We start from the raw sequence: 20495 nt of genomic DNA, 5'->3' as shown, positions 1-20495 counted from the left end.
TAGAAATTAGTGTTGATTCTACATTAGTGGAGACTGACATGAAGGGCAAACCTATGGACAAAATTTGAGAAACTCGAAATTGTAATCATAATGTTATCAATCTCAACAGGTTCATCAAAAGAGGAGTTGAAAGTTTTTGGTAAACAAAAGCAGAAGCAGAAACAAGGTATAGTTTTGGCGACTTGAAAAACTTATAGGTTTTGAATTTTATGTGATTTTTTTTTACTTTTCTACTCTACAAGAAACAACAATTATTAATAAAATTACTGCCTTGAGGACGAGCAAGGATTCAAGTGCTGGGGAGTTGGATGACTATAAAATATTCATATATTATATACTTAAAAATAAATTATTTTAAATAATATATATATATATATATATATATATATATATATATATATATATATATATATATATATATATATATATATTATGTCAATTATCTGTATTTTCTAATAGTATTAGGAAATAAAAATATCATGATAAAGCAAATAAAGGAATAAAAAGAGAAGCACGACGCATCATGGCAAAAGAACCATGAGGCATCGTGACACCTTATGAGATTTGATTTATATAAATAGGATGTTTGTGTTGAAAGGGGGGAGATATACGTGCCTAATTAGCAATCTTTTCTCTAGCTTTGGTCTTTACTTCTCTCATTATCTATTTCATTTTATCTTGTAGTCTTTGAATTTTCTAAGAGTGTTGATAGTATTTTAAGAATTTCTTTCTTTGTGAGATTTTAAATACTCCATAATGGAGTAATCTCTTTTGTTGGGATAGTTGATGAAGCTCGATAGCGTTATAATATTAATCTCAATTTTACTACATGCTTGACCTGAAACTTTCTAATTATATTTCTATATTGTGCTGGAATATTAGTTTTAATTAATTATTATCACTTCTATCTATTTATTCTCCAAAGTTAGTTGTATGTCAATTTTGTAATTCTCACGAAGCAAAATTAATATACGATAACTATTGGGTAAAATAATAGAGTGAGAGTAATTCTTTTTAAGCTATCATTCCAAGTCTGTATTCTTGCTTACTTCCATTCTAATTCTCACGGAGGAGTTGTAGTTGGCAAGATTATTGATTTTTAGTAAAAATTAATCGCAAGAGGTTTTTGCTATCTGTTAGCACAATTCAGGCAAGAAAATTATTTCAGTTTAATCGTCACGAGTCATATATTAATTGATTTACATAACCTCGCGGAGCGTTATTAATTAATTATTTCTTAGTGAGAAAAATATAATTGTATTAGCAATAAACAGTTATTCTTAAGAGAAATACACGTAGAAGCTAAGATTTTATTATTATCACGCTATCGAGTGAATTCAATGATTCCCAACTCTTTTTAAATATAAATCTTCCGAAAGTTATTTTGTTTCAACTTAAGCAATTCAAATTTTCAACAAACAAAACTTCATCAATCTGATTCTCTCATATAGTAGTAAGAATATTATAAGTTTGTAGCTAGATTCTCCAATCTCTGTGGGACGATATCATAAACTATACTAGAATTTGACAAAGTACGAGTAGCAAAATCTTATATGCATTGGCCTCGTCAAACTACTTACTGGGTATTGAGGTTATTTCCACTCCTTCTGGGCTTTACTTAATCAAAGGAAATTTATAATGGATCTCTTATCTGAACATAATTGCATTGATGTGCCGATGATGGGGCGTTGCTTTCTAATCCAGAGAAGTATAGAAGCCTTGTTGGTAAGTTTAATTTTCTTACCCATACTAGACCTGACTTGAGCTTTGATGTACAACATCTCAGTCAGTTCCTTCAGGCTCCTCGGGTTCCTCATTTAGCTGCATCATTACATCTCTTGCGTTATCTTAAGGGTACAGTTGATTATGGTATTCTTCTCAACAATTCTTCGGATTTTACCTTGCAAGGGTACTGTGATAGTGACTGGGCTGCCTGCCCCGTCCCGCAGGTCTGTTACAGGGTTTCTTTGTTTTTCTTGGTGGTAGTCCTATATCTTGGAAGTGCAAAAAGCAACCAGTGGTCTCCCTAAGTAATGCTGAAGCTGAGTATCGTGCTCTAAGTAAACTGGTGGCAGAACTGACTTGGTTGACTCGCTTATTAGCTGATCTGGGTGTTGAAATGGTGGCCCCTGCGTCTGTTTTCCGTGATAATCATTCTGCTTTACACATTGCTCGTAATCCTGTCTTCCACGAACGCACAAAACACATCGAAGTTGATTGCCACTTTGTTCGAGGAAAGTTATCTGAAGGCTTAATTGATTTACAGCCAGTTAGCAGCTCCAACCAACTGACCGACATTTTAACTAAGCCTCTGACTGGGATAGCTCACCATGGTTTTCTCTCCAAGTTGAAGGTGCTTCCCCCCTCCAACTTGTGGGGGGGTGTTGGATAACAAGACCTGGGTATAACATATTTTTGTATTAGTTTGTATTGGTTATGTAGCTGAGACCCAAAGTGTAATTATTGATAGTGTTGTAGTTAGGCCCAATTTAATTAGGCCCAATTCTGTATATAAGCATAGGAATCTATCCAAACCTTTGGATGGTTAACTTTCTCTCTAATACAGAAATATTTCTCGATGTGTTCTCTCTCATCTGTTGCACTTAATCTTCATTTTTTTCTGCAAATTCGACCTTCAAATTAGCTTAACAATGACGTCTTTCTTGGGGCAATTAATTTCTACTCAAAATACACATTATTGGCATATGCAAAAATGCATTTTGTAGAATGCAATTTAAGGATAAAACATTACAGAAAGAATCGACAAAAGCCGTTATTATACTTGCCATAAGTTGTACGTCCAATATGATTACAAGTTAGTATTTATCGGATGCGATTCATGTTTACTAATAGACACACCTAAGTTTTTTCCCTTTCTCGATTCCTGTTTAATCCTTATTTGTCACATATAATTTTTTTTCTCTTCATTTATAACTCTCTAATAAAGAAATACTTTTAAAAAAAAGAAGAAGTTTCTTGTGTATAGAACAGTGAGTTATTTACAATGTAGCAAATCACATATTTACTAAGGATAAAAAAAGTTAAACTAATAAAGTATCATTGAGTCTACATATGCATCAATGAATTTCAATATTTATCAAAGAAATTTGACAATTATTGATTATATAAGGGGAGAAACTTTTTATTTGTGTCATAAGTAGTTTTCTGTAAGTAAAAACATTTATATGTAACTAATAAGGAAGTCTCAAACGGGAATTGAAAAAAACTAGTGACTTACAAATCACATATGAGAAACGTGGCTTTATAAATATGTGAAACGCACATATAAATTGCATTTACGACTTATAATTAAAACGCATTCCACATTGCCACTTATATATTGCCTTGGTAACTGCGATGGGTAATTGCCACTTATTCCGAAATAAATTGGATTTAGCGACTTAAAATAGCATTTACTATTTGGGACTTAAAAATCGAATTTAATTTGCGCATTTAGTAATTGCGACTTATTATCGCACTAGTGGACTATTAACGCATTGCGTAATTGGGACACTTGCAAAGAGTGCAAAGGGGCTTACTTTCATTTTGCGTTAATTACCCCATTCGTCAATTGCGCTCTCTTTTCTCACTCTCCGGTGTATACGAGCCACCGACGCCTCCGCCGGGATCATTAGCAGCCACCGTCTTCCTCCAATTTCTCGATCTTCAACGGTGAGTCCCTCTCTTCCTCCTCAAACCCTAATCATCTAGCCATACTATACTCTTACACTGTCACGTCACTTATTCTTGTCAATGCACCTGTCCAAAATCCAAATCCACTATCATTTGGCCTCCCTTGCCATATTTTTTACTATTTCATTATCCATCTTAATATTATCCCTTCCAATCTTACTTGGTGGGTCTTAACCAAATCTGTACTTTAATTCCAACATGTGTATTTGTATTTATGTTATCTGCTTATTTGTTTTACTGTTTTCTTCTAACTATGCTAGTAAGTAGTAAGTTGTAAGTTCTGCTGCTTCACGGTCATTTTTGAAATTGTAAATTGATGTTTTATCTTAGCTTTGTATCTGGTTCTAGTGAGATTTAGCTAGTTGGAGTGAGCAGTACTTTTATGCAAATCTGGTACTACTACTAGTTTTGTCTAGTATGTTGGATGCAGTACGTAATGTTGCCGACATATCTAAAGCAGAACCAGTCACAGCAAATGTGGACCCTCTTTATATTCAATTTTGTTTAAAATGTAAAGAATGTCAAAGAATCGTGCTGACAAAATACAATTTCCAATTTCCTATTATGGTAATTAATAGGGGTTGGCGAGAACGCCTTTCTTTATTTTCTACCTTGATAAGTTAATATGGAAGCATGCCACCAATTCCATCTGAGTATATCTGATTTTCTGTCAATGTTAAGTATTGTCTAGTCAGATTAGAAATGAAGAGTAGTGCATACTGAAGCAGCAGTGGACTGAGAGCGAAAGTTGTAGATCGTTTGATTTTGCGCCTAACCAATTTACATATTTACACATTAGAGAAATTCATACCTTGAAAGTTATCAGGACAGAGTGAATGCTGTTTGATATTTCAGTTAACAGATAGTTTTTTCCACTTTATAGTACATGGAAAGAAACTTAATCCCCCCCCTCCCCCACCCCACCCCCTCCTAAATGAGGTCCAAAAACAGGGAAGTTTCTATTAAGGGATTAAGAAATGGAGAAGAAATAATCTTATATTGTCCTCTTATGGTTAAAGAAAAGAAGAATAATGGACTAAAAACTTAAATAGAAGCTAGCATAAGTTAGCAATTACTTTTTATGATTGTGTGACAGTATGATGATTGAAGGTGATAGGGAAAGAGGTAGATTAAAAAACACATGTCCAAAATTGTCTCAAAAGACCTACTACAGTTTCTCGGAATCAATACGGACGTGGTATAGAAGACAATGGAATAAAGGTTCCATATGATGATACCATCCATGTCTGTGAGGAGCTTCTTTATTTTGGTTAAGATAACCGTATGTCCGTGTAGGGATAAGTGTCAAAGAACCTATAGTTTTAAAGAACTCCTAATTTGCCTTAAAGACATTAGTTAATTGTATAATTAGATGTACCTTATGAGCAGAATGAATAAAGAGGAGTTGTACAGTCGGTCCCGACCAGTTCAAAATGATTGATGCAGGTGACCAAAATGATTGTTGGTGAATGCTCTGGTCTGGTAAATATCTTTTGCTTTAGTAAGAAGCGAACTTAGGTTCTGCAGACTTGCTCATAGTAATAGACAATACACTAGTTTATCAAACAAAAGAAAGAAGAAGAAGTAAATGACATTATACTAAGAAACATGTACTTTTGTTATTTCAGATATAGATGTCAAATGATGTGGAAAATCCCGAAGATGGAGATGCCAGGAAGTCTTCAGATGCTTCTTCACCAACCCCCAGTCTCCAATCGACTTGGTACGATGCCTTACTTCAGCAAGCATCAGTTTATGGAGTAGCTGCTGGATACTGTCTATCAGCATCACTACTCTCCATCATTAACAAGTGGGCTGTCATGAAATTTCCTTACCCAGGAGCACTAACTGCATTGCAGTATTTCACAAGTGCAGCTGGAGTCCTCATATGCGGGGGGCTCAAGGTCATACAACATGATAAGCTTGATCTTGTAACAATGTGGCGGTTCCTGCCGGCTGCAATTATATTCTACCTATCTCTTTTTACAAATAGTGAGCTTCTCCTCCATGCCAATGTTGATACTTTTATTGTCTTCAGATCAGCTGTCCCCATCTTTGTTGCAATAGGAGAGACCCTCTACTTGCATCAGCCATGGCCAGCAATTAAAACGTGGGCTTCACTAGGTACAATCTTTGCTGGTAGTGTGCTCTATGTCACTACTGATTACCAGTTCACACTTACGGCTTATAGCTGGGCATTGGCTTACTTAGTGAGCATGTCCATTGATTTTGTTTATATCAAGCATGTTGTTATGACAATTGGCTTAAACACGTGGGGTCTCGTGCTATACAACAATCTTGAGGCTTTGATGCTTTTTCCTATTGAGCTACTTATAATGGGCGAACTGAAGAAGATAAAGCATGAAATTCAGGATGAGTCAGATTGGTACAGTTTTCAAGTGGTGTTACCCGTAGCCCTGTCGTGTTTGTTTGGTCTAGCAATCTCTTTCTTTGGATTTTCTTGTCGTAGAGCAATATCTGCTACAGGCTTTACTGTTCTCGGCATAGTGAACAAACTATTGACAGTGGTGATAAATCTAGTCATCTGGGACAAACATTCGACTCTTGTTGGGACAGTGGGACTCTTGATCTGCATGCTTGGCGGTGTTATGTACCAGCAATCCACAAGCAACAAGCCTAAGGCTGTGAAAGATGTAAATCCACAAGCAGCTGATGAGGAACAACAGAAGCTCCTTGAAATGCAAAGCAGCATACAGAGCAGTGAGAATGAGAAGCAAGCTACACAATCGGGAGATGAGAAACAATAACATATTCTTGGGAAGAGTTCCCTTTCATTCTTGTATGTCAAAGATATTGTTGAATTCAATTATACACCTGGTCGAAAATCCAGTGCTGTCTTAACTGCCAGATTGGGTATGAAGTCAGCCGCCAGTTACTTAGAAGCAGCTCTCACGAGGAAAGGAGAGTGGATTGCAAATTTTATTCATGGGTATGAAGTCAGCTGCCTTCAACTTTGCAAAAGAACATCTTAGGTTTATCTTCTATAGTTTTGATTGTATTCAGCTTACTTATTTTGTATTTAGTAAGCTTTCTCCTCCCAATTTGAGTAGTGGGTGATGGTGGAGTAATATTTGTGTAATTCATTTGATAGAATTGTGACAGACTATTCCAATATGCTCTGCCATTCCTGTACACAGACCAGTGACATGTTTCTAAGGGGGCGCCAAAAAACACTTTGTCTAATACTATGTCCTTACTTGCTGACATAATTTGCATAACCTTCTTTTCAAGAGAAAGAGATGGTAGGAGAGAAAAGAGGAAGTTCATGTCTTTCTTGGGTATCTTATGTGCAAACAGGTGTGTATTCCATGATCAAACACTGACAAATTTCGAGCAACTTTTGGCATGTTACATCTTTGTTGAATCAGCATATTGCTTCTCCTTTTACTTCGCATATCCTTGTGTGCATATGGATACGCAAAGGCAAAGGAGAATCAATATAATGATTCAACAGCAGATGCTTTAAGCCGAACAATTTAAAAAATTTCTTCCTAGTATTTTTTGTACACTGGAGTCTGGACGAAATATATCTTTTTAGTTGATTATCTAGTAAATTTTCTTACATGAAAGAAGTCCTCTTCATTGGCGATTTGCAATTTTTTAGTTGTATTGTACAAGCTCTAGTATTTTCTGTTTAGACCAAAAGAGAAAACTCCATTTATAAAGGTAAATTAGTCAAATCACAATAAATTATTCATCATTGAAAAATAGGTTAAAAAGAATGGTTACTTTAAAAGAAGAGATTAGTGAACTTGTGATCCAGTTATCGACTCCAAAAGGCATGGAATACCTTAATAACTTTCGAAGTAAATTGACCCTCAGAACCTGTAAAGTTAACTTTGAGGACAGAGGTCTTAGAATTCGATGTCCAGTTTGCGCTGAACTTGGAACAAGAAGCTAATAAAGCTCTTCTAATGAACCGTTAAAATTGCTTTTCTTGTAGCATTACAAACACACTTCTCTCTTTAAATAGAAAGTTTATTACAATGGCAGAGTAATATTCATACAAAACTGAATTCATCCATCTCTTTCAGATTAGTGAAACTGAAACCTTCAATTCTATTGATGAATCATATCTCCTAGCGACATTATTCAATCAACCAAGGTTCTTGAACTGGCATCCATGTGCACAGTTCACCTTCTCTAAACCAAAGTGCTGCACAAAGGAAACGAATATAGACGTACATCAGTTGATCAGATGACAATCAGTCAATCACGGCATACTCATTTCTATGTTTCTTTCTTTTTTAAAATCTAGAACAGCGGTTTCTGTATGAACCACCTATTCCTTCATTGTCCAGTTGCAGCTGACTTATGGAATTTCTTTTATTCCATCTTTGGATTATCCTGGGTCACCCCTCAGTCAGTCAAGGAAGCCTATGATAGCTGGTTTTGTGGAAAGTTGATAAGGCCATCAGAAGGATATGGAAAATGATCCCAGCAACTATTTTTTGGTGTATCTGGACAGAGAGAAATCACAAAAGTTTTGATGGTGTCTCAACTCCAGCATGCTTCCTGAAGGCTAGATGTTTAGTTAGTTTTTTTGTTGGAACTTCATGACCCCTGACTATTTTTTGGACTTTGTTAGCTCTCTGATCCTAGCATAGCTTTTTTTGTATTAATAGAGCTAACAGTCATCTCTCTTTGTAACCTTTTGTTTCCTTATGCATCTTCTTGATAACAATTTCCTTCATTAAAAAAAAAAAAAAAAAAAAAAAAAGCCTATGATCAAGTGAACTGGGGGTTCCTAGATTTCATAATGTTAAAGACGGACTTTGGAGTTGGAGAAAATGGATCAAATACTGCATATTGAGGTACTCCATTCTTGTGAATGGAAACCCATGGGCGATTACTTCGAGGGTTTCAATCAACGATTGGAGGACACATCATGCAAGCTCTCTCAACACACACCAACAAAAAGTTCAAAATGAGCATACTTAGCTGACAAGTGCACAAAAGGTCATTATAGATAAATTTCTTTGAGATTAACTACTTAAGTAGGTAGATGGTGGATGAACAAGGAGCGTCAAGAAAACATCTACATGAAGAATGAACAGGCAAGTGCACTTTTGATAAATTAAAGGACACATCATGCAAGCTCTCTCAACACACACCAACAAAAAGTTCAAAATGAGCATACTTAGCTGACAAGTGCACAAAAGGTCATTACGGATAAATTTCTTTGAGATTAACTACTTAAGTAGGTAGATGGTGGATGAACAAGGAGCGTCAAGAAAACATCTACATGAAGAATGAACAGGCAAGTGCACTTTTGATAAATTAAAGGACACATCATGCAAGCTCTCTCAACACACACCAACAAAAAGTTCAAAATGAGCATACTTAGCTGACAAGTGCACAAAAGGTCATTACGGATAAATTTCTTTGAGATTAACTACTTAAGTAGGTAGATGGTGGATGAACAAGGAGCGTCAAGAAAACATCTACATGAAGAATGAACAGGCAAGTGCACTTTTGATAAATTAAAGGACACATCATGCAAGCTCTCTCAACACACACCAAAAAAAAGTTCAAAATGAGCATAGTTAGCTGACAAGTGCACAAAAGGTCATTACGGATAAAAATCTTTGAGATTAACTACTTAAGTAGGTAGATGGTGGATGAACAAGGAGCGTCAAGAAAACATCTACATGAAGAATGAACAGGCAAGTGCACTTTTGATAAATTAAAGGACACATCATGCAAGCTCTCTCAACACACACCAACAAAAAGTTCAAAATGAGCATACTTAGCTGACAAGTGCACAAAAGGTCATTACGGATAAATTTCTTTGAGATTAACTACTTAAGTAGGTAGATGGTGGATGAACAAGGAGCGTCAAGAAAACATCTACATGAAGAATGAACAGGCAAGTGCACTTTTGATAAATTAAAGGAAATGGGGATACAACAACAACAACAATAACAACTCAGTGAGATAGCACAAGTGGGGTCTGGGAAGGGTAGTGTGTACACAGACCTTACCCCTACTCCGGAGTAGAGAGGCTATTTTCGGTAGACCCTCGGCACAAGAATCAATTAGGTTAATGAAAACAAGATTTTGGGCTTGCTTGTGATAACAAAACATTAGTGTTGGATTTTCAGGGTTGCATGGAAACAATCCATGATCCCCATTTGGCCATAAATCATACTCTCTTCATTCCCAGGTGAATCCTTTTAGAATTACGAACGTTAAATTGACTAATTTTCGGTGCGAATTTGGACATCGAATTTTCAAATTTTTGAAAAAAAATTGACATATTTAGAAACTATATAAGAAATTAAAGGAAATGGGAATATTTTCATAAAAAGAGTGATAATATAGATCTCCTCAAGATAACTTTAGTTTCGGTCTGTCCTTTGATTTTCACCCTAATAAATTTATTGTCACCAACAGTGAAAGTTACAAAAGAAAAAAAAATGAAAACAGAAGTACGTTAGCAAAAAATAGAGATGAGAGAGAGAGAGAGAGATTTAAGAAACACACTGGAGAATCAGATATCAGTAAAACTATGTCTTTTCCCTCCATATATTCACATGCCAAGTCAAACATGCATGGAGAGAACCATTGTAACACTTAATAGTACTTTTGTTTTGTTTGATATGAAAAGCAAAATTGTAATACTTAATACTTCGTCGTACTTTTTTTTTTTTATAAAGTTAATACTTCGTAGTACTTTTTAAGTACAAAAGTGAACCAGAATCAATCTCTCTTTTTTTATATGACGGTGGCATAAAAGAAAAACAAGTGTCACTCTTAAAGAGAAAAACAATCTGGCTAAAAGCACGCAATGGCATTTCTGTACACTGGCAGGTGATTATCACAAAGTGAAGGTGGGGTATGACTTTATCATCTTTGAACAATACCATGAGCTCATTTTCTAGTTAAATAAAATATGTGCAATAGAGAGATACCATGGAAACATAGTTAAACATATATGTACACAGAAAAAATTTCTAGGGCTAATTAGGAGGTCGGTATCTGGCAAATCCACAATATATTCTATATTTTACGTCATCTCAAAAACATCAAAACTGAAGCCACTCCTTTTAGAATTGTAAAGACTCTATCATAGAAACCAATTAAGTTATTCTAAAAGCCATTCACGTTGATTTATCTAGAACTTTACCTATTTCACGCTTGCCATTGTCAGGGCTATCACTTCCATGCACCACATTTCTGCAAACAGATTGTCATAGAAATCTAGTAAGTAGTTGGCAATGTTGAAAACTTCAAGTACAATGACTGCATAGTTATTGAACAATAGCAAATAAGCAAAACACAAATATCTGTTGCCCCAACCTTCCAGTTTGAACAGCAAGGTCTCCTCTGATTGTGCCGGGCTCCGCATTAAGAGGATTAGTTGCTCCTATTAGCTTACGGGCAGATGCTACAACACCAATACCCTCCCAGGCCTTGCCAGAGATAGAATAGAATCCAAGATATTAGGAAGCTCAGAAGATTACCAAACATAACATACAGTGTGAATATAACTCATTGGTTTCAATTAGTGAACGATGGAAATGGATTAAATAGCAAGAAATCTACCATACAGACAACAGGGCCAGAGGTAATGTAGTCAATCAGCTTGGGGAAGAATGGTTTGGACTGTAGGTCCTTGTAATGCTCCTGTTACAATTATAAATGGGAGCAATATAATCAGGAATTAACAGGGACGAAATACTATAAATATATCGGAGAAATAATTCAGAACATTAACATAGTGATTGGATTGCCTTTTCCGATCGATAAATAAGCGTAAGATGCAATTTTCTACTTTTCGGAAAGCAAATAATAAAAAATAAATAAATAAAATTGATAATCTTAATAGTGTATATGGAATTAATTATCAGACCACTCCTTAGCTACCCTCTAAAAGGCTTCATATGGCATGTGAAGTTTGTACTTATCACTTTGTCCGGAACATGCTTCCCATTAGACTCATGCTTCTTTTTATTTCCCATTAGTCCAACCTATATGAAATTGTGACATGAATGTTGTTAAACCTTTAATCTCCAATCCTGATGCATTATCAAACTTTATCTTATGGTAGTTTCTGGGTTTGCCTCAAACGCTATTCGTTCCTACATTTACACAATATCAGAAGTGTAATTCTGTAAATAATGAAGGTTTGTAAAGGGGCAAAATGGCCTACAAAGCCCTTAGACGGAAGTCTTGAAAAATGGTGGGAAGGAGGTAAAAGGGGAGGGTTTTTTTTTTTTTTTTTTTTGGGGGGGGGGGGGGTTAATTAGGGCATAACTAGAAATGTAAAGTCATTGGAAAAAATTGTGTAATTCATATCCAAGCTCAGCTCCAGAAATCAGCTCCAGAAAAAGACGAACCTCTGCCAATTCTTTGGGGCATTCAAAAAGCTTCAATCCAGTTAGCTTAAACCCCTTTTTCTCAAATCTTGAAATAATCTCCCCAACCTATTACAATTAAGAAATGACATCACAGAAAAACTTAAAACAAGACTTTAAAAAGAATGCATTGTTTTTTTGTGTTTCAACAATCCATAGTTAAAAAAGACAAGAACATTGAGAAGAGCATACAAGTCCTCTTTGAACACCATCAGGCTTAATCATAATGTATGTCTCCTCCACTTCTTCCTGAAACAAGATATTTACCTCAAATTTTTACAATACAATTGGGTAAGCAAAAGTTCAACTAAATGCATAATTATATACAGATTAGAAGAGAGATAAACATACCATGGAAGCAACCAAGTGGGGAAGGAATATACGAGCTGTATGGTTCCTTTTGGAGGCATGGGAACGAGATTGGTTACTTGCAAAAAGATGAAATGCAGGTTGAAATGCAGCCAAATGGTGGTGGTTTTTGATGGGGTTAAGGATAAGCTTGCAAGAGGGTGCGCAGGATAAGCGGCTGGTTTTGGAAGAAAGTGAAGATGATATTGCAGAAGAAGAAACACAAGGACTTGCTCTTACAACGCTAAGACCCTCCATCTCTCTTTCTATCTCTTTCGCCTCAACTTCCTCTTCGGCACTAAATGGAGCTACCCGAATACTGAATCACCTAAATTACCCTCCATGCCTTTCTTTTTTATATTTATTTTTATTTTCTTTGGCTTGTCTAGGATTTTTTCGTTGCGATACCATATTTAAAAACTTATTTATCAAAATTATCCTAATTTATATATTACCTGCCCTAAATAATATTTGCTTATAATTTAGTTAAAATACATAAACGGTCCATTTAAGTTGTCCTCAACGATCATTCAAACACTTCAACTGAGCCTATTTCCAGTTAGACACTTCTACTAAGTAGAAATGTGTCTCTTAAACCCCCTTATGCTGCCATGACAAATTTTGTATATTACACTCCGATTGGAGCGAGTGAAACTCTTTAAAATTATATTTATCCTTTTTTTCCTTCCAAAACTCAATGTGGACCTCGCATCCTTCTTCTCTATTTTTTTCCTCCACCATTTGATGCACACCAGACCTTTTTTTCCACCTTCCCCTTCCATGCCATAAAATCACCAGGTAGCGCCACCATAAGATATCGATTGAGCTTCACCATTTTCGGAATTACATAGATAAAGCATATTTTTTACTTTTCTTTGTTCCATAGAAACTCATAAAGAAAAAAAACACACATACTGGACAGAATTTCCCTCACCATCACAACCACCGGTCACCACTAAGCAAATCCAAAATATCAAATCTAATAGCTAATTTCACTGCCATGTCCATAGCCTCAATTCAATTATACACCTCCATCACATACAACAATCAACCGTAACACATTCCTCTCACTATTTTTCATTAGACCAAACGCCAAATCACTTACAGAACACACATCAAAAGACCTTTGATGTCCTTCATATCATCTCCAGCATTATACCACCAAAGAACCATTATCACATCCTTTATCTCCCTTTACCCCAAATTTTTAATTTCACCGTAATTGAATTTGGCAATTGGTTCTTTGCTGGTGAAAATCTATTAATTAAGTGGGTTAGGGTCAAAAGACTATTTTAATAAAAGAACGGACAAGTTTGTGAAGTGTCATAAAATAATCTTCACGGCCTCAAAATTCATGTGAAATTGGGAAGGGGCCACGTTTGCAAAAACAGTCGTTTGGTTAAAATCGACATATAGGGGAAGGAATCTGTCATTTTATTTTTCTTGAGTTTGTATTTCTTTTGATTAGAGTATGTGGGCCGTTTGACTTTCAAGTCTGTTGTTCGTCTTTAAGTGATTCCAAAAATGTTTTATTGTTGTTTACCTTTTATGTGGCAGAACTACGCCCGGTCTGATTCATGCGGGGACATGATACGTAGGCAATCCACATAAGATTCGACCACCATTAAAAAGAAAAAAAAAAGAGAAAAAAAGAGAAAAAAGAAAAAGAAAAAGAAAAAGGGAGCGCAATTACAAGAAGCCGGAATGACGCATATAACTGAAGCAAATGCATGATAGAAAGGGTTAATTGCCTAGTTGCATTGCATCATTAACGTGTGTTTTCTTATCTGTTGAAAACCCTAACGCTAACAGGTTGCTTCCATTTTGTCCTCTTTAAATAATCATGAAAGGTGGTTGGTTGTGATCCTAAAGTAATGTTTCCCTGCAACAAAGGCAAAAAACAATGGCAGAGAGCAACAGAACTGAATGTGTTGGTACCGACGCCCGAAAGCAGTTGGTTGAACAGGACTACGAGTTGGTAGAAGAGGTAAGAATGTTGAGGCAGCATGTGACAGACATGTATCAGTCATGTATCAGTGGGAAAGCACCACCCCCGCCACCGCCTAGCTTCTTGAACTCTGTCCTTACCCAAACACCTCACACAATAACGAATGATCCCCCATACTCTCCATATCTACCCATTTATAACAGCTTTCCCAGCCACCCGAGTAGCTTAATCGCTCGCCATCCAACTATATTCTCTCAACGTTACTCCCCTCCCCAACGCTACTTCTCTCCACGGGACTCCCAAAAACATGCTTCACTTTCCCAGTACCCAGCTCCACAAAATATCTATCCACCCTCACAAGCCTACCGAAAGCCCTCTGGATCAGGTTTTCGGCCCAATCAAGCATTTAAGAATGAGAGGTTGCTGAAAAAAGAAAAGGCTTTCACCCCTGTTGGAGGATCATATGCCAGTTTGTTCTAAAAGTTGAAGCAATTGGACATGCTGAAGCCGATTCAAATAAAATGCCAAACCCTCTATCAAAGAAGTTTGATTTTTCTCAAAGGTGCGCATATTGCTCAGATGCCCCGGGGCATGACACAGAGAGAAGTGTTGGAAGCTGAAGAAAGCAATTCAGAAGCTTATTGATGCAGGTGACATTGTCATGCAAAATCCAGATGCAACAGACACTAGCCAAAGTCCGTCACCTATTCGCAATGAGATGCATATGTTGAATATGACTTGTTTTGAGAAGGAATATGAGAAGTCTTCTGAGATCCTCGGAGGTCCGCGCATTGCAGAGTTTTCAGAGCTATCAGAGGTTGCTCTTAAGAATGAGCTCATAAAGGGAACCCAAGAGCAATTTGTTAAGAACAATGAGATGGAAGTTGGTGGAGGTCCCAGTAATGTTGATGCCGAATTCAGTGGCTAAGATGTCGAGCTTGACAACTGGAAAGACGCTCCTTTCTTGGTTGGTCAGGGAGGAGTTTTGGTGGTTCATTTTGTTATCATTTCTGTTGTCCGGGTTATTTGCAGGGTTGCAATCCAGACAATGTCTTGGGTCAAACCCTCTTATCCTTCCATTTTGTCATAGTGGTTTGTTTAGTGTTGTCTAGGATTGTTTTAGGGTTTGTTCCAAGGTTGTACCCCAGTTGTTTTGCTTGTTTCATTATACGAACCATTTCACCGCTTGTCTAATGCAAATTCTGATTTTTTGTTACCTCCGGTCATCTTCTTTGTTTAGTTCTTTTTATCCTTTTGTTTTGTCCTTGTTCAACGCCAATTCTAGTGACATGACATGCATGCACAGTTTGGGCCTAATCTTAAGAGTTAATTATAAAGCCATTGGGGGATGATCTGGACACTTAAGGGAAATAGGAACAACTTGAGATCCTTTGAAGCCCGAGCCACGTGAAACTGGGGCAAGTAAAACATAAAGAAAAAAAAAGAAAAAAAAACCCATAAGAGCAAGTTAGCCATATTGCCAAGAGGGTCGTTCATGGTAATGAAAGTAAGAGTATTGCCTAACGGTGCTTTGAAAATGACAAATGAAAAGGCGAGTGTGTGGGCATGGTTATCAAGTCCGGCACAATCAGAAGATGTGGCAAATGTTTAATTATGTTGTTTGTTCTTGGCATGTTTTGAAGATTGGAATGACGAAGGCATTTTATTCTTCTATCTAAACACTTTATCCTTCGTTAACCCTTTGAGCCTTATTGGTTTTCTTTCATACCCCTCATTCGGAATCAGTAGCAAAGATTAGAAAACACAAGCATGGAAGATAAAAGAAAAAAAAAAGAGGAAAAGAAAACAACAGAAACAACGAAACAACAAAACAACGAAAGAGGAAGGAGAAATGAGCAAAAGAGAAAGAAAAGAAAATAATAAATAAGTGGAAAGGAAAACAAAAAAAGGAAATGGGAACTACGTTTGACCTGATTCCTCAAAAAGGATACGTAGGCGCTTCACGGCTCGGTCATAGTGTGCATAGTGTGGGTGTAACATAGTGTAACAAAAAATCAAAAATCCCCAAGCAAGAAACTGGGGCAAAAGTTGTGTTGGATGTAGAGAAATCTGGTTCCGAAGGTTGCAAATTTGAACCCAAATTGATTCGTTTTGAGCCGCTAATACCCTTTCTTTCTAGCCCTATCCAAAACCCCACGTTACGGTCCAAAGAAAGACGTTTTGACCCGTCTTCGAAACATGCCAAGTCATGCAAATGGAAGCCGAGAATAACACTCTGATCCCCGGCAGAAAGTAATAAAATGAGAGTCTTATCGGTGAAAACCTTCACGGGCACCTTGAGGCGGCTATAAGTTGAGAGAAAAATCAAAATGAGAGAGGCTTGATAGTGAAAACCTTTCGGGCACTACAAGTCGAATAAAGATTGAGAATCATACAGGAAAACACTAGACGAAGATTGTGAAAGGTGATTAACGATAGAGGATAGACCACGTGTGCATGTCATGGCCAATAGAGTTGGTATCCACATCTGATAGGTTTTACTTCGTAGTTTTCTTGTTAGGAGTCATCTCTTTCTTTTGCCTTTTACTCTGTTCCTTTTACCTTTGTCATTTCCTCTTCTTGAGTCTCTTGGTCAGAACAAGCGAGAAATGATTTCAAAATTCGCCATCAGCTTCCCAATTATGCAAGACGAGATCTGACTAGTACATCAAAGGGGTATAAGTCAGGAAAGAACAAGCGCAATGAGCTGGTAATAGTCAACGTGCTTTGAGGTTCGCGCAAAATACCCAAGATTGGTCCATATCAATTCAGGGACAGTGCAACAAAAAGAGGGCCAGGGGGATTGAACTGAGGGTATATTCGATGATGAGATTGACAAAAGGATGGACCAGCGTCAAGAAGGATATCCCTAGTAGAAATCGAGGGTTATAAGGCCAAGGCCAGCGGAAAATCAAGAAAGAACAACGCGGAAAGCAATAGGCATAATTGGGAAATTCATAGGAGACTCAAAGGTTGGGGAAATGCCAAGTTCACGGACAGTACCACAAAAGAAGATATTGGGTCTGCACCGAGAAAAAGGTATTTCAGTAACAGACGATGGAGGGAGTGGTTAATCGATGAACATGCAAGATCTTCAAGTGAAATCAGCTGGCATGAAAATACATGAGGTCAGATAAGGAGACTGGGATAATGGTTAAGAGGTTGGTGAATAAGGAATCGTCAAGAAGGACGGAAGGTATCAGCCAAGCTTCAAGATGGTCAGACAACGCGTAGATGGGCAAATGGTTGATAGCATCCCCAGCAGGAGTATCGCAACCAGCCACCATATTTTAAACTGACCAAATTTTCTTTGATTTGAAGCAGGGACAGGGAATGTTACTAACGACGGAAAGATGCGCCACAAGAAAGATTGTCAAACTGGGGCAGAAAATTTTCGTTCATTTTGAAAATTTTCGAGAAGTCTAACACAAGTTTGGTGAAAAGCGGTATCCCCAGCAATTTCTTCGGGAGAAGGCAAAATAAGTTTTGAAGAAAGCAATGTCAGGAGGAAGATAACACGAGTTTTAAGGGAGGTCGTCTTCGAAGGAAGAAGATAACAAAACAAAGAAAAAAAAAGAAAAAAATAATAAAAAACAAAAATAAAGAAAGAAATTTTTTTTAAGAGAAAGAGAAAAGATAAAAAAAAGACCAGTTTTGCAAAAGGAAACGGTTTGCAGGGGAATGAAACATCAGTCATGAGGGAAGTAATCTTTGAAGGAGTAAGATAACATATTTTTGAAAAAATGTTATCCCCATCAGTCCGCAGTGAAGACAGTACAAGTTTTGAGGAAAGTAGTTTTGAAGAAAGATAATTCAAGTTAGAAGGAAAATGGTTGTTGAGGTCAGGAGCCCTCCCTGAAGAACAGAATGACGATTTATTTTTCAAAGTTGTTGTTGAGGTCAGGAACTCCCCTGAAGAACAGAATGGCGATTTATTTGTCGAAGTTGTTGAAATCTCGCCCGCCTGAAGAAAGGAATGGCGATTTATTTTCGAAGTTGTTGTTGAGGTCAGGAGCCCCCCCTGAAGAACAGAATGACGATTTATTTTTTAAAGTTATTGTTGAGGTCAGGAGCCCCTGAAGAACAGAATGGCGATTTATTTTTCGAAGTTGTTGAAATCTCGCCCGCCTGAAGAAAGGAATGACGATTTATTTTCGAAGTTGTTGTTGAGGTCAGGAGCCCCCCTGAAGAACAGAATGGCGATTTATTTTCGAAGTTGTTGTTGAGGTCAGGAGCCCCCCCTGAAGAACAGAATGGCGATTTTATTTTTCGAAGTTGTTGTTGAGGTCAGGAGCCCCCCTGAAGAACAAAATGGCGATTTATTTTTGAAGTTGTTGCTGAGGTCAGGAGCCCCCCCCTGAAGAACGGAATGGCAATTTATTTTTCAAAGTTGTTGAGGTCAGGAGCCCCCCCTAAAGAACAGAATGGCGATTTATTTGTCGAAGTTGTTGAAATCTCGCCTGCCTGAAGAAAGGAATGACGATTTATTTTCGAAGTTGTTGTTGAGGTCAGGAGCCCCCCTGAAGAAAAGAATGGCGATTTATTTTTCAAAGTTGTTGCTGAGGTCAGGAGCCCCCCCTGAAGAACAGAATGGCGATTTATTTTTCGAAGTTGTTGAAATCTCGCCCGCCTGAAGAAAGGAATGGCAATTTATTTTTGAAGTTGTTGTTGAGGTCAGGAGCCCCCCTGAAGAACAGAATGGCGATTTATTTTCGAAGTTGTTGTTGAGGTCAGGAGCCCCCCCTGAAGAACAGAATGGCGATTTATTTTTCGAAGTTGTTGTTGAGGTCAGGAGCCCCCTGAAGAACAGAATGACGATTTATTTTTCGAAGTCGTTGTTGAGGTCAGGAGCCCCGCCTGAAGAACGGAATGACGATTTATTTTCAAAGTTGTTAGTTGAGGTTGGGAGCCCGCCCACATAACAGAGGAATACATTTCAGTCTTTACATTTTAAGTTGAAGAAGTTGGGAGCCCGCCCATATAACAGAGGAATACATGGAATTTTGAAGTCAGTAAAGCAGAGGGTTACAAAAAAAAAACCAACGAAAATCAAAAGGAAGACCACAAGTCGAGCCAGAAGTTAAAGAAACAGTAGAGAGGAATACAACCGAAATCCCTAGCGGGAAACAACAAAAATCCCCAACAGAAGAAGGAAGTTCAAGATTCAATGGAAAAATAATGCGAAGCTCCCGAGAAGGACATAAGCAGTTCGAGATGGGCAGTCAAGGGAGAATACAAGACAAATCAGAAGTAAAGAAATGCCAGAGGAGTCACCGAGACATCAAAAGAGCATGGTTGAAGATCTAGATAAGATTTTGTAATTCATAGACTATAGTTTAGTCTAGCATCTTGTTTTCTTTCAGCATGGTGTAATAAAGAGGTCGGCAAGCAGTAATAACAACATGCAACAGCAGTAACATTGCAGTCCCATGGTAGTCTCAGCTACCAAAACTTCCCGAACTACATTAACCTAATTCCCTTCTAGCCAGGGATATGTAGGAAACCTTTGAAGCAAAGGTTCGGTTAAATCTTTCAAAAAATTGCTTCACACGGAGTACTCGGATGGGCAAAAATCGTTCACTTTATCTTTGCACGAAAAATCTTCGTATTTTCGGACAAAGAGGGGCAGTTGTAAGCACGTGATTTTTGCCCTATGTGAGAATTACTCCCAAAAAATTCAAAATAAAACAATTTTCCTTTTGTGTGCAATTTGAGAATTTCATGGCATTTTTGGATAATTATTTGTATTTGTTCGTGCATGTTTATTTGTTAAATTAATAAAAAAATACAAAAATATGTCGTATTTGCATTTAGGATTTAATTCTACAATTAGGAGCAATTAAGTTTGTTTTACAAAAACAAAAAAATCATAAAAATAATGTACGTTGCATTTTTAGCATTTAATGTCCAAATTGTGTGATTTTATCGTAATTGCTATTTAATTGTGTGTTAATTGTTATTGAGAGTTAATTTGCACTTTTATAAATTAATTTAGTTCTATAGGATAATTTAGGATTTTTAGAATTTAGTTTTAGTTTAAGAAAAATAAAAGAAGAAAAAAACGAAGCATTGGAAATAAGAAGAAAATCAGATTGGGCTACCTTTTAATTTAAATCAACTAGGCC

General features: G+C 37.0%; 2 protein-coding genes across 2 annotated transcripts; one reads left to right on the top strand and one right to left on the bottom strand.

Annotated features, from left to right (window-relative positions):
* The first annotated feature begins 3345 nt into the window (after positions 1–3345).
* On the top strand, positions 3346–6897 carry LOC107829495 (GDP-mannose transporter GONST3). Its single transcript, XM_016656942.2, has 2 exons — positions 3346–3672; positions 5322–6897. Exon 2 carries the CDS (start codon positions 5328–5330, stop codon positions 6459–6461), a length of 1134 nt encoding a protein of 377 aa, XP_016512428.1. The 5' UTR covers positions 3346–3672; positions 5322–5327; the 3' UTR covers positions 6462–6897.
* Positions 6898–7598: 701 nt separating this feature from the next.
* Positions 7599–12762, bottom strand: LOC107829496 (nucleoside diphosphate kinase 2, chloroplastic-like). Its single transcript, XM_016656943.2, has 7 exons — positions 12426–12762; positions 12267–12323; positions 12057–12143; positions 11263–11343; positions 11017–11129; positions 10844–10893; positions 7599–7870 (listed from the first exon to the last, which is right to left on the bottom strand). The coding sequence occupies exons 1-7, from the start codon at positions 12678–12680 to the stop codon at positions 7803–7805; spliced, it is 711 nt and encodes a 236-aa protein (XP_016512429.1). The 5' UTR covers positions 12681–12762; the 3' UTR covers positions 7599–7802.
* Positions 12763–20495: the final 7733 nt, after the last annotated feature.

This window comes from Nicotiana tabacum, chromosome 6, assembly GCF_000715075.1.
Source record: "Nicotiana tabacum cultivar K326 chromosome 6, ASM71507v2, whole genome shotgun sequence".
NCBI classification, from domain to species: Eukaryota; Viridiplantae; Streptophyta; class Magnoliopsida; order Solanales; family Solanaceae; genus Nicotiana; species Nicotiana tabacum.
The sequence above is the reverse complement of the archived record's forward strand: the minus strand, read 5'-3'. Positions and strand labels throughout refer to the sequence as shown.